At 43.9% G+C, this 13927-nt stretch overlaps 1 protein-coding gene across 2 annotated transcripts in view; it reads left to right on the plus strand.

The window, feature by feature from the left end:
• The first annotated feature begins 6510 nt into the window (after nt 1-6510).
• Nucleotides 6511-13927, plus strand: part of TSEN2 (tRNA splicing endonuclease subunit 2) — an 83478-nt gene continuing 76061 nt past the window's right edge. The window contains exons 1-3 of one of the 2 annotated variants that reach the window (XM_078661419.1): nt 6511-6806; nt 6936-7025; nt 12465-12546. In XM_078661419.1, coding sequence (XP_078517545.1) covers nt 7005-7025; nt 12465-12546 — 103 coding nt within the window. In that variant the 5' untranslated portion in view covers nt 6511-6806; nt 6936-7004. Of the gene's footprint in view, nt 7026-12464; nt 12547-13927 lie in introns of both variants that reach the window. The other variant, XM_078661418.1, reaches the window with a different exon arrangement.

Here is a 13927-nt window from a genome sequence, read left to right on the forward strand (position 1 = left end):
TAAGTGGCCACATGCGCAAGCTTTTTCCACATTGCCAGCCGGCAAGGCACTTGATCACTCTTATTCTGAGGGCAAGGCCAAGTCCAAGCGCAGAACCTATCCAGACACGGATACCGACACAAGCACCACTAACACGGACACAGACACAGACACCTCGAGGAGCCTCCTCCAAAGAAAGCGAAGATGTCGCAACCAGCTGGGGTGGCACCTACAAATACCCCATTTACTTTCGACCCTTCTGATATCATGCACCCCAGGTCCTCAGACTGGGTGCCCCCGGCCGCGGTCACGGCCTATCTGCATGAGAATCTTAGAAAAAGTTTCCCGAGAGAGGTACGTAATCGCCTCAAGTCTGAGTGTCCTCGGCCAGATCTCCCAGACAAAGTGGCGTAAACGCCGGAGATAGACGCCTGTCTTTTGACCTTTCTGAGGAAATTTTCGAAGGACCCCAAGCGTGGCCTGGACCGGGCTTGGAGGGGGTGCCAGGACAAAATGTTGGATGCGGTAGGTCCTTTGGCCAAAATCCTGGAAATGGCCCTAGCGGCCAAGGAATCCTCTACACCAATTGACCCGGATATACTGGCAGGATGGACCAGCGGGCTATATGCCTTCTTGGCAATGCGAATTGCGCAATATCTTCTGAGCGGCGCAAGTCCCTCTTGATTAAAATGGACGGCAACTTGACTGAGTTAGCAGACGCAGAACCGGGACCCCTTGCAGCGGGTCAGCTCTTCGGGGATAAATTTGTAAAGGACGTATCAAAGTACATTGGGACTTTCACGGCGCTGGATAAGGCGCAGTCAGGCATCAAGAGAGCGCTAAGCCAGGGTGTTTTTAACAGGGCCGGACGAGGCGGGGTCGCTCGTCGGGCCATGGAGGTCCCCAAGGCTCCCAGAGAGGTGACTTTGGCCGTGGCAGGAACGACTACGATTCAACCAGAGGAGGGACCTTCTATCCCTCACACAGGAGGTTCAACAGGAATTGTTTCCAGTCGAACAACAAATAGAGGAAATTTCAAAAATCAGCAGAACGCAGGTGAGAGTTGCAGATCTTTCTCTTCTTCCTTTGGGGGGTCGGACGCAACATTGCCTCCGACAATGGCAGGGGCTTACACAGGATGCATGGGTGTTACAAACAGTGCAGGGCTTTCACTTGGAGTTTTATTCTCGTCCTGTTCAATCAGGTACCCCTGCAAATCTCAATTTTTCCCAACAAGATCTCAGTTTTATAGAGGAGGAGATCGCTGGGTTGCTGCAAAAACGCGCGATAGCACCGGCCGACCAGGGGCCTCACGGTTTTTGCAGCAATATATTCATTGTTCAAAAGAAGGGAGGTGGAAACAGGTTGGTTCTGAATCTCAGGGATTTCAATCAGTTTATCACTTACAATCACTTCAAGATGGAAGGCATCCATCTCTTGACAGACTTGCTGCAGGAAGGGGACTGGATGGTCCGCTTGGGCCTCAAAGACGCATACCTCTCCGTTCCAATCTTCCCTCCGCATCGCAGGTACCTCCAATTCAGGTGGAAGGGCCAATGGTACGAATATTTGGCTCTGCCTTTCAGGCTCTCCTCAGCTCCTTGGTGTTTCACCAAGATAATGAAGCCGGTCGTGGCTTATCTCAGGGAGAGGGGGATACGCCTCATAATCTATCTGGGCGACATCCTGATCATGGCACAGGATCAGCGGGTCCTTCAGCAGCATCTCGCTCTTACGACGACGCTGCTTCAAAACTTGGGTTTTGTCATCAATTCAAAGAAATCTGTGATGGTCCCCACTCAAGTAATAGATTTCCTGGGATTCACGATAGATTCAATGGCGGGACAACTGTGTCTTCCAAAGGAGAAACTGAAGGATCTCAAAAAGGAGATCCGGAAGTTGCTGAGCAATCAGACAGTCACCCTCAGAGCAATTGCCAGAGTAGTGGGAATAATGGCCTCATCGGTCCAAGCGATATTCCCGGGCCCTCTTCACTACAGGGCCCTGCAACAGCTAAAGATCAGGCACCTGCAGAAAGGACTGTCCTATTCGGACGTCGTTCCTCTCTCGCAGGAGGTACGAACCGAACTGCAATGGTGGCTAGGTCATGTAGACGCCTGGAATGGCCGAGCAATATTCGGCTCCCAGCCGGAGGTCATAATCGAGTCCGACGCCAGCCGCTGGGGTAGGGTGGCGCGCTGCGGAGACATTTCTACAGGCGGCAGATGGTCTCCACAGGAGCTTTCGCTACATATAAATTGCTTGGAGCTGCTCGCAGGGTCGTTCGCCGTGCGGACGTTATCCCAGAGGCAGACCTCTTGTTGTATCCTCCTTCGCATGGACAACGTGTCAGCGGTGAGGTACATCAACAAGTTGGGCGGCACGAGGTCGTCACTGCTTGTACAGATAGCCAAAGATTTTTGGCATTATTGCCTTGCGAATCAAATATCCATAATAGCGGAATATCTTCCGGGCGAGTCGAATCAGGTGGCAGATTGGAACTCGAGATACCTCAGGGACTACAGCGACTGGAAGTTGCTTCCGGAAGTCTTTCAATGGATACAGACTATTTGGGGTTCATTCCAGACGGATCTTTTTGCCTCCAGACTGACATACCAAATTCCCCAGTTCTTCAGTTGGAGACCGGACCCATTAGCGAAGGCGACCGATGCCTTTCTCCAGGACTGGTCGAAGGCACTTCAATATGCCTTTCCCCCCTTCATGTGGATCCCCAGAGTAATGTCACAGGTGATCAGACAACGGGCGGAGATAGTCATGGTGACGCCGTGGTAGACGTCCCAATCGTGGTTCCCCAAGTTACTACAATGGAGTTGCGATCTCCCCAGACTACTTCCGGAGTCGGAACTGCTATTACTGGGCCCTCATCAGGAGCGGCATCCACTGATAATGGAGGGCAGACTTCAGTTGATGGCTTGGAGGCTTTCCGGGAACAGTGGCAGTTGCCAGGTGTTTCGAGCAGGACTTCCGATTTTATCAGGCAAGCCTGGGCACCATCCACAAGGAAACGGTATTCCTCAGCCTGGAAAAACTGGGTGGATTGGTGCGTAGAACGACAATTGGATCCCGTGGGGGCAGAGCTTCCCCACATGTTAAATTTGTTATCGGATAAAGCAGCGGACGGATTGGCTTACAGATCGGTGAATAACTACCGGTCCGCTATCTCAGCGGGGCATGTACAAGTAGACGGGAAACATGTAGGCATGCATCCAGTAGTTTGCAAGTTGCTTAAAGGTATTAGGGTGGCCAATCCCCCAAAACCCAAATACACAGGTTTGTGGGATGTGTCTTTAGTTCTAACACTATTTAACACATGGCCTGTCAATTCACTACTAACTAGGAAGCAACTATCGGCCAAATTAGCCATGTTACTTTGCCTTTCAGCATGTAGGCGTTCGTCGGACGTGCGAGCTCTCGACGTAACAGGTAGAGTATTTACTCCAGAAAGAGTTTCCTTTACCATTACAGGACGCACAAAGACATTGTCACGTCATATTAATTACAATGCATTTCATGATAATGAGAAGTTATGTGTAGTTCAATGTTTAAAATCGTATGAGGAATGCACAAAGGCCATTAGGCCTCAGGGCTGTTCACAACTGTTAATTGCTTTGCAAAAACCTTTTAAAGCTGTGGCGGCTGCCACCATTGCCAGATGGCTTCGTTATATCATGAAAGAAGCTGGCATTGACATTACCATATTTGGTGCTCATTCTGTGAGAGGCGCTATGGCCTCAAAATCATTCATGTTGGGTTCCAGCATCCAGGACATTATGCGTAGTGCAGATTGGTCCTCGGAGTCCACTTTTAGGACGTATTATTATAAGCCGGTGGGGGATATTACCTCTGTGGTTTTCAATAAGCGTTAAACTAGCATAATCTGAAGCCTCCGGTCCTGTAATAGAATCAAAAATTTGCTAACATTCGTGCCAAGAATTTTCAACTCTATTAAGGACACGGAGGCGAGGATTATCCCACCCGGCATGGTTATGTATACCTGCTTGCCCACCCAGTTGTTTCGGTGGTTACGGTTTCATCTCCTTTATTTCAGGTTCAGACAAGAAAGCAGACTGAACGTAGAAGATTGCCAGGATATTCAACCTGAGATGTTGGTTATTTCTTCCATGTTGGAGGAGTTATAAAGTTACGAGTTATTTTGGACTTGTTCTTCAGCTGCGTATTGAAATCTGGAAGGAGTACTTGTCTCCATTCAGATGGGCTTGGTTTAGGCAGTTTCTGAAGATAATTGCCGACCCGTGGAAATATGATGTCGAAGTGGGCAGGGTTGCTGTTCATAAAACCAACAGATGATAAAAACCGGGATGGTGTTTCCGTAAATGTGCTTAGTAGTAGCGTGGACCGCTGCCCAGGCGACAATGATATATTCGGATCTAATATATCATTGTCGCCTGGGCAGCGGTTTCAATACGCAGCTGAAGAACATCCTCTCTCTGCGTTCACCAAAACAGTTCCACATAAAGAATAACTGGAGCAAGCACTGCTATCCCATAACAGAACAACCATTGTGTTCTCATTTTAAAGACAAGAAGAGTTTCACATCATTTATTCCTTATCTGCTTCTAGAGACTCAGGAATCTGTGGCTCGATTCCCCAGAAGAAGGCGCTGGTATAGCGCCGAAACGCGCGTCGGAATTAATCACAATCTCGCCACACCTTTGACAACATTATATTATGCACTGTTTGAATAATGTACCTTTTTTAATGAAGATTTTTTGTATACTCACTTAATGTTTACTGAATATTATAACTGATGATTTCATGCATTGCATCTTTGAGATACAAATATTTTTAATTTCATGTGTTTTTAATATAAATTTATATTCTTTTTTAAATATACAATAAACCAAGCACTTTTGCATTTGTTTTGTTCGTTTGACAATTTACTTACTAGACCGCTGCATGACACATCTTTGTACTGCTCAGATTGTCTAGGGAGATACCCACACACTGGTCTTCAGAATTCACCTTTATTAGGTTTATTTCAACCCAATCCATGAGGCCACATCTTTTGTGGTAAACTTTAAACATGCATAATCCTAGCCTCCGGTCCTGACATAAAATGAGAAATTCCCTAGGTATAGTGAAGGAAACTTTTAATTCTGTTAAGGACGCGGAGGTGAGGATTATCCCACCCGGAATATATTGAGAATATGCTAACCGCCCACTGGTCTGTATTACAGGAAGTATCTCTTTTATCCTGGGTATTACTAATGAAACCCCACCACTAGTGGCTAATAGGAGGTATCAATCTGATGATGATGTTTCTTTGGTATGTTTTGGACTGGTTTCACTGCGTTTCAAATGACGATCATGATAAGTAATGTTTGTTGTGATCAAGCTTTTGAGTAAATGTTCTTATCTGTTTATCATGTGTAGATTGTATTCATGGATATGTGCAGGGGCGGCCTTAGGCATGTGCAAGCTGTGCACCTGCACAGGGCCACCAAACCCCAGGGGCCACCACGCCAATATATATCCTTAATATAATAATCCTCTGAGGATGGATACATATTTGTGTGGCGGCCCCTGGCAGGGATTTGGCGGCCTGAGCTCTGTTCCACTTCCAAACACCCTGACCCTCCCCCTCTTCACTGGCCTCCGCGCTCCGCCCCGCCCGGACCCCTCTTCCGGGGCCCTTTACCTACGCTCCCTGCCCAGGGCCGCTATGAACCTAGAGCCGCCCCTGATATGTGAATATCGATCCTCTGAATGAATTAACTTAATGGGTTATTTTATCCGTAGGTTCTGATTCCAAAACGGAGTGCCGCATGACTTAACTTCCTGCAGCAAGAAAGAGGAAGGATTGCTGACAATGAGGATTTATGTTTCGACAGACTGTACTGCTATTGGCTTGTGGTTGCCAATGAATCATGGGAGTTGTGCTGTGGACAATGTTTTTGTTTGTTAACTTTGAACATGCTGTTACTAAAAAGTGAGGAACGTTATGCATAATCCTCGCCTCCACGTTTTTGATATAATACAATGTTTTCTTCACTATAGCTAGGAAATCTCAAATTTTTCTCGTAAACGGGTAACTTAACTGAGCTCCCCGCTCCAGTGCTCCCTAAAGCAGTCATCAACCGGGTCTGAGTTCTAGGAATGAGGGCAGCGGGGTCTGTCCAACGAGCTATAAATTGTCAGGATTAAACATGCCTATCCGTCTATTAAACCTCTACGTGATGTCCTGACATAAACCAAATTCGCAATACTCTAACCACCCGAGATCGGTACGATTAGATATCATCCTAGTTAATTAAACGCCGTACTAAACCAAAGAAAGACTCGGATCGAGGCAGAGCCGGTGTTCCGTCGTTTTGAGGACTCCGCAACCAATCAACACTTTGAAATTCTATGTAGTGCGCTGAGATTGGCTGATGTTGTACCACTTGCTCCAATCATAGGTTATCTAGCATATTAGCATTACCTCCCACTTCCAGAATAGGTTCAGCCAGTGTATTCGTTGTTATGCAACCCGGAAGTGTAAAGGCATCCCTTAACAGTTCAGCAACGGTATAGGTTGAGTACGGGATGGAGATCTTCAGTTTCAAAGGTCCATGCATAACTATCTCACATAGTTCAGTTTTTTTGCTTTACATTTTTGGATTTGTAGCCCGGTGTTTGTAAAGGGTCAACCCAAACTACATGTCCCAGAGTCCAAAGCAAAAATCCGGAAAGGATGAGCTCCTCACGCATGGACACACACACATGAGATCTGAGGGGGTCATTCTAGGTGGACTAATTCCTAGGAACGTTTAGGTATTCGCCATTGTGCAGAACTTGCTATCCTCGTTAGTGCTACCTTTTCATCTGTTTCTTTAGTGCAAAGAAAAATGTGCGAGGCAGTGTTCCAACCGCCCAGGAGAAAGCGGAAAGTTTACGAGTCTTATGAAGCACCATTTCCCATTCCTTTCTCCCAGGAGGAAGAGTTCAGACTGTGTAGGGGACAGATCATCAACAACCACGTGCTAGTGAGCAGCCCTGGTGATATGGTGCATCTGTATGCAAAGGTGAGATGTTCGGAGCTCTTCTAATCAAAGGCGAGGGCTGTGTGGATGGATAGACATACATGAGGGGTGGCTGCACGTTTATAAGATGTACATTATTTTTATGGGATGAGCAGTGTGTTTCCGGGAATATGCAGATCTGCAGGGTCTGTATACAGCTGGTAGAAAAGTTCAACCTTCGTGTTTTCTACACCAGAGGGCGTTAAACATCTGTAATCAAAGGGAACGGGTGTTTAGCAACAACACCTATGTGATGCGATTAGGACATTTCACAACCAGTAGAAGAATGCAGTGTTTGTGCAGCATATCTAGGCGAACATAAGCCGCCGAATTACTTGTGAATAATTAAGGACAATGCGCCTTAATTATGCAAGTAAGCTGGATGTGCATCGATTGTACGTAGCAGTGAGAATATGCAACACTTCCAGGCAGGCCGGACTTACACCAAAATCAGCGTGATAAAAAAAATGTACGTGCCAGCCCCACAATTCAGATGCTTCGACTCTAATGGGGCCGTGGTTGTGGCATAGCAGCCTCTTAACCTGATGCCCATTAGAAAATAGAGCAAGTGTCAGATTGGGATCGTTTTTAACGCATATTGGCTAGCAGGAAACACGTGTATAGTTGTCCAGGGGAATAAAACATACAAAAGTATAACCCCCAAACACCAGCAGTAGATCTATGTCTACTTTAAATCATGTATTATTTATGGTTTCATGTGATGTACCCTTGGAAACTTGAGGTACGGTTATCGTGTTCTGTACACATCTGTTATCCCAAGCCAGATTTATCTTTTTAGGTAAATGAGAATTGATACACCACCCTCAATTAAAATCCACTTCTATTGAGTCTTCATGGATTGGAGGTTGCTAAGCCCTTAATTAACCTGCCCAGACGATGGCTTCTTGAAATCAGTTAAATGTTGTCGATACGTGGATAAATATGTCCGTTTTGGACTGCTTATATGAGACCATGAATATTGGTAGCTAGCAGGAAATCAGACATAAGCTACCCACCTGTTAACCTACGGGGTGGAAAGGATACAGCAGCCACTGAAATTTCTGTTCCATGTGCCTTCTCTTTTCTCACTTTTTTGCACATGAATATCACGTGAGTGTTGCTTTTTCACTTATTTTCCGGTATAGCCATAAAAGCTATGTGCTATATATTTCAACTTGTATATTGATCTGCTGCTGGTGTGTTATTTGATTTTTTGCATGATTTATTCCTTTCAACAACAATAAATCTTGTTTGCTGATATCCAATATTCGTTCAAAACTATCCAGAATAAAACCACTGTCTCCCTTGTCACCTTATTTAGCCCAGGGCCCCTAGAGATCAATGGTCTGCCTGCTGGTTTATCAGTCTCCATGGTCCTGATGTTGCAGAGTGGTTCCAAATCTTAATACATTTGGCAACAGCTTTGAGACAGTTATTGTTAATCCTTGCTTAACACCACTACCCATGTCTGCTAGTGTAACGCTTACACAATAAACTTTGCTGACGTGTGAGAGAGTGAGATGTCCTACGATTTTCATTTGTTTTCCCCCTTATCTTGCAAACCTCGTTAAGCAATCCACCATTAGAATATGCTTCAAAAAATGTTTCATTACAGATAGTGTCCCGCCTTCGGAAAAAAAGTCAATGAACTGGTCTTGTGTGCAGCTAGAAGGATGTTATGCATTTTATGTTTTTTACTCGTACTGCGCGAGTTTCCTCTCTACCACTTGGGCTGCCGCTGTGTTTGGGGATTAGTCACACATCCCTGTAGTAGTTCTAGGAATTTGTCATGTATGTAGCTCGCTGGCTTGAGTACTACAACACACTATGTTTCTTTTCTACTGTGTCATAAAATAGAAATATGCATCTTTCTTTCGCTCATACTATAACTAGTAGTGGAGTCTGCAGGCTGGTGGGCAGTGCATTTATGTCCTGCTGTTGGCACTCTGGAAATATCTAACTACTAATGTTCTTGTGCGGATCTTAAAGGATTATTTATGTATGGATCTTTTCTACACACCAATAATGCACATGACATTTCTGATAGGCTAATGCTTTGCATCGTAGCGGGAAAATGTAGAGGTGGACAAGCCAGCAAATTAATAGGGAGAATCGAACCAGAGCTAAGCTAAAGGCCTGGCTCCTGCTCTAAGTGCTAGAAAACAAGCAGAACTAACAACATCTTTGGCGTGAAAATCCTGCAACAAACGTCTTGTAAATATCTAATGAAGACTCTTAAAAATTAGTTAAAATCTGTTTTTTTAGTAACGTTTGGAAGCTTTTCACGTTACTACATTAGCAAATATCACTGTATTTAGTAGCGTTTATCAGACGTGATAGTTCTAAACATGAACTTAGAAATATATTCATGACGCGCCTCCCCGTCCTTTGACGACAGTGGCTCAAGAGAACCAAGCTGCTTTCTATTTAATTCTTTAAGGAGCTAAATTATTGCTCTATTAAATATATTGACTTATGGATTGTTAACTCAAGATGACGCAATAAGTCTTTACAGAAAAAAGTACACTTGTAAAGCAGGGCACACTGTTTTCATGTTGATTTCACCGTCTTCCCCAACTTAATATAGAGACCGATTTCAGGAGAGGGTCGATACCCCTGTAAAGGCAGTTACATGTATTAAAACAAACAGGTTTTGGTGACGACACCAAGGTGAAGGTCATTACCCAGACTCAAATAACGTGCAGAGCTTGGATGTAGACAGACTTTCACTTTAAATTCTGCATTTGAAATCTCAAAAAAGTTCTGCCAGAAAAGCTCCCATTCATATTTGATGTATGCATTCATTGGTTTTGTGCTTTTCAGTTTTTGCGTCTAACAAACTGCACTCGCCTTTCTTGAACCAGCTCATCCACCAATACTTGCTTGTCTATCACAGGGACAATGGTAGGCAAGGCTCATTCAGGGTCCTGTATAGCCTTTGCTGTTCTAAGGCCCCCTCAGCATAAAAAACAAGCATTTGCAATGAATCTGTCTCGCCTTCGGGACCTTATATGTATTTAGCTATGAAGCACATTAACCTGGCTGCTGAAACATCTACTGTTCTTTAACATGGAGGGAAAGTAAGCACCAAACTGCCTGACACACCGGGTATGGGACCACATGGAGAGAAAAATTGCATTTCTGCGGGAAATGGTATAGTCCAAAGCTCTTTTATAATATAAAATCAGGGCCTTCGGTGGTCATATCAATGAAAATACAAGATTTGAAAAAAATATTATTTTCTACGGGTGCTTGTGGAAGACAATTTTTATGGACTGGAATCTAGAGAATGCTAATCTGGTATTTTACTGACCTCTGTTGGTCTTTTTCTGTCAAGAAAGTTAAATATAGATAGTTGCTAGAAAAATTAAAAAAAGAAAGTCCCTCAGCAGAATGCAATTCTGGTATTTTACTGACCTCTGCTGGTCGTTTTCTATCAAGACAGTTAACTAGAGGTAGTTGAACAGGAAAAAAAGTCCCTAAGTCCCTAAGTGGAAGCAGACAAGTTCTAGGGCTGATCTCCAGAGACCACAAAGTACATGCACATATAAGTATATACTAAAGTATATACAAGAGGTCTCAAATGCTCGACCTAATAAATATTGCGGCAGGAGTTTCCAGATAATCCCTAGTGCTGGTCAGGCTAAGGAGAATGTAGGTCCGCAGCATCGTCATATCAGCTTTAGATTACATATGAGTGCTGTTTTTTGCTAGAGTCTGCTTTTGGGAGCTAAAATGTAGGGTAGCAACTTATAGCGCTAGTACATTCCCCTACCTTTGAGTTCCGATCCCAGCTTCCAATTTTGGTAACATTTCTGACTTGCTGCCTTTCATCCGGTGTACCACAAGCAAAGATGCAATGTTTTCTGTGAAAAAATGTATTTTGGAGGCAATTGTTAACAGTTACTGTATTTACTTTTACAACAGTTACTACATGCTTTTTACATTATTGCTTACGCCCTACATGGAGGGGGGAGGTTGGAGGAGGGACAGAGGGGCTGATCTCCATTTGCCTATCTTTCCATCCATCTATCAAACAGTGATGAAACATTATATTGCTCATGTAAAATGTGTCGTGTTTCCCTAAAATTCCAAATGGACTACATGCCTCAGAGATGTATTAAGTTCTTAGGACAAGTGAAAATGTTTGCAGCACCTTGTTTTACAGAGGCTCTGGAGATCAGAATAACTTGGTGTCTGCCTGTCCAACCGTGTATGATTAATTGGCTTTATTGTCACTCTCATTTGCTGGCTTGCTTATTCAAAGGCTGGCTTCTTATGCAATGATTTGCCGTCCTCTTCTTGTGTTTGTCCCTTCCCTAGAGCTAGCTTCTTTGCCATCCTTTTGATTGTCTTATTTGATTCCTTTCACAGGTCATAGTTAGTGCACTACCTTTTTATTTTTCCTTAAGTGCTCCATGATTGTGCATGTGTGTTCCTGCTCTCTGCATGTGTGCTGACCACCCCATTCACTCCCTGGGGGCTCTTTGTTTATCCCTCCACCCCACTTGTTTTCCCCCTTGTGTGCTGCTTCACACGTTCCATTGCCATTTCTCACCCCAATATATCTGTTGTTCCCTCCTCCCCTGACCCTGTACAATATTTCTCCACGCCAACTTAAAAAAAATAATATATGTATATATATATGTTTCTCTCCCTCGTCTAAATCACGTCTCCGTTGCTCCCTCCCCCTAGTCCTCATTGCTTCCCCGACTTGGTCCTCCATTGCGCCTCTACTCAAAACAGTCCATTTAAATAATCATTTTGGTGGGGATGGGGGAGGGAGGGGGGTTGGGCTGGCACCTATTGGCTTTGCTAGTGCTTTTTTTAAACTAGCGTCTTTTGGCTTCTGGTTTGAGACTTTGTCAGATCACATCTTGTCTCAGCCCAGAGGAGTATGGCTGTCACACATAATGCTGCATTTTACAAAAAGTTGAGGCCTGTCAAATTACTTGTTAGCTTTGGGTTTGGAGCAGCGCACCCAGAAATAATGGTTTTCTGCTAACTGTTTACAATCGTGTATAGACATAAGCAATTGTTTATACTATTACTTTCTCTATTCTAGCTTTGTTATAAGATATTTTTGCAGGAGTCTCCCTCCTTGTGACTGCTTTTTCTTCAGCATGGTGTCCTTTTCCCTCTTTCATCGAGAAAAAAAATTCCACACAATGCCTGTTAATGGAAATGTTTCAAGATGCTCATAGAACCTTCCACGATTTGCCAAATTAAATATCGACTTATTTGGCTTTGCCAGTAATTGTTTTCTATATTGGTGTGTGAAATTGTTCATATCCTCTACCATGATCAGTTAGAGAGAGCAGTAGTGGAGAGCACTACAGCACACATTACTCGTGTTTATTCAGAAATGTTAGGTTTGCTTTGTTGAGCCTAAATGTCATTATTAATTTGCTCTGTAACATTTATTTTCATGTTTGTTTTTAGGGATATTTTGGAAAAGGAATACTGTCCCGGAGCCGACCAGAATACAGTATTTCAGACCCCGAATTGGCTGCTCGATATAAAGGTAATTTTATGTCAAGCTTCTATTTATGAAGGTGTTTAATGTTACTTTGCCTAGAATAGATCATTAATAATTTGTGGATACAGTGAGGGAATTGTTCCCAGCATCTTAAGCATTGGCATTGTCAATAGATCTGGCTTACCTAAGTTTATGAGTTGCATCAATGGGTATGTGTGTTCCTAGGGATGTATAGGTGGATTAGAACGTTTTTCTATTTGTCATGCAGATTTTTGGGATTTGTGACATTGTGTAAATGGGTGTTCATACTGATGTAGTGTTGTATAAAGGGGAGTAAAGATACTGAGGTGGAATCATATGCCAATGTATCACATCATACGGACAGATGCTCTTTTGACCAAATATTGGCCTATGATGTCCATATACTCCTGGTACTCGTATTGCCATCCAAATTCAGGCACCCCGAATACGCACGGATGAAACATCTTAATATTGAACTTTGAATAAAGAGCATCCATCACCCGCTGTGAGCCCTCGCTCTCAAAAGACTAGCTGGTGACATCATAACCTCTACCTCATCCCACCTGCTGGTGGATTTTCACCACATATATTTTGCCACGCGGTGTTACAATGTTAGCACTAGTTTGATCTACTAAACTCTTAATGGGAAGAAATCCTCTTGGCAGCCGTACCTCTCCAGGCGATATTACTATATGGTATAACCCCCACATCATGGAATGGGATAGTTGGAGCATGTGTCAGTATGTCTGACAGGTTTGTTTTTCAACCATACGAGTTCTCAGCAGAGTTGCTTTTGTATTTAATGACCCAGTTTATCACTTTACATCAGATGTATGCAAATCTACTAGCAGGATGTCATTCAACACAGAGAATCTAAAACTAGAAAATCCTAAGAACCTAGAGACATTAAGATTTCACCACCATCTCCATACCGTTATGGATGGTGATCAAGCATCTTCACTTGTCCGTAAATCTGTGTCTACTGCCCTGTGCCCAGGTCAGAATTTCAGTTTTGGAGAACTGGCAACAAGAAGTAGAGACCCCACCATCATAATTAGAGTAAGAATTCTTGAAGTAATTAAGTACTCAAATCTATTCCTGATCCCTGACGTGAAACAAGTCACAAGAAGGACCTTATACACAATGAAAACTTTCCAATGCATTTTCCCGCACCCAAGAGGACCCCCAGAAAACTGCAGGCCCGTATCCCTTCTGTCATGTTACATGTAGATTGTGTGACTTGCATGTACCTTGGGGCACCGCTCTAAGTACTTTGTAAATTGCAACAGATTGTGAATGATGCAGCAAGACCGCTCCTACATGTTTATCCTTGGGAACACATCTCACCGATGCCTGGAAAGCTCCATTAGCCTGATGGTCTGCCTTCAAGGCACTCTCCTTCGTC

The sequence above is a fragment of the Lissotriton helveticus genome, chromosome 9, assembly GCF_964261635.1.
Source record: "Lissotriton helveticus chromosome 9, aLisHel1.1, whole genome shotgun sequence".
In the NCBI taxonomy this organism is placed as follows: Eukaryota; Metazoa; Chordata; class Amphibia; order Caudata; family Salamandridae; genus Lissotriton; species Lissotriton helveticus.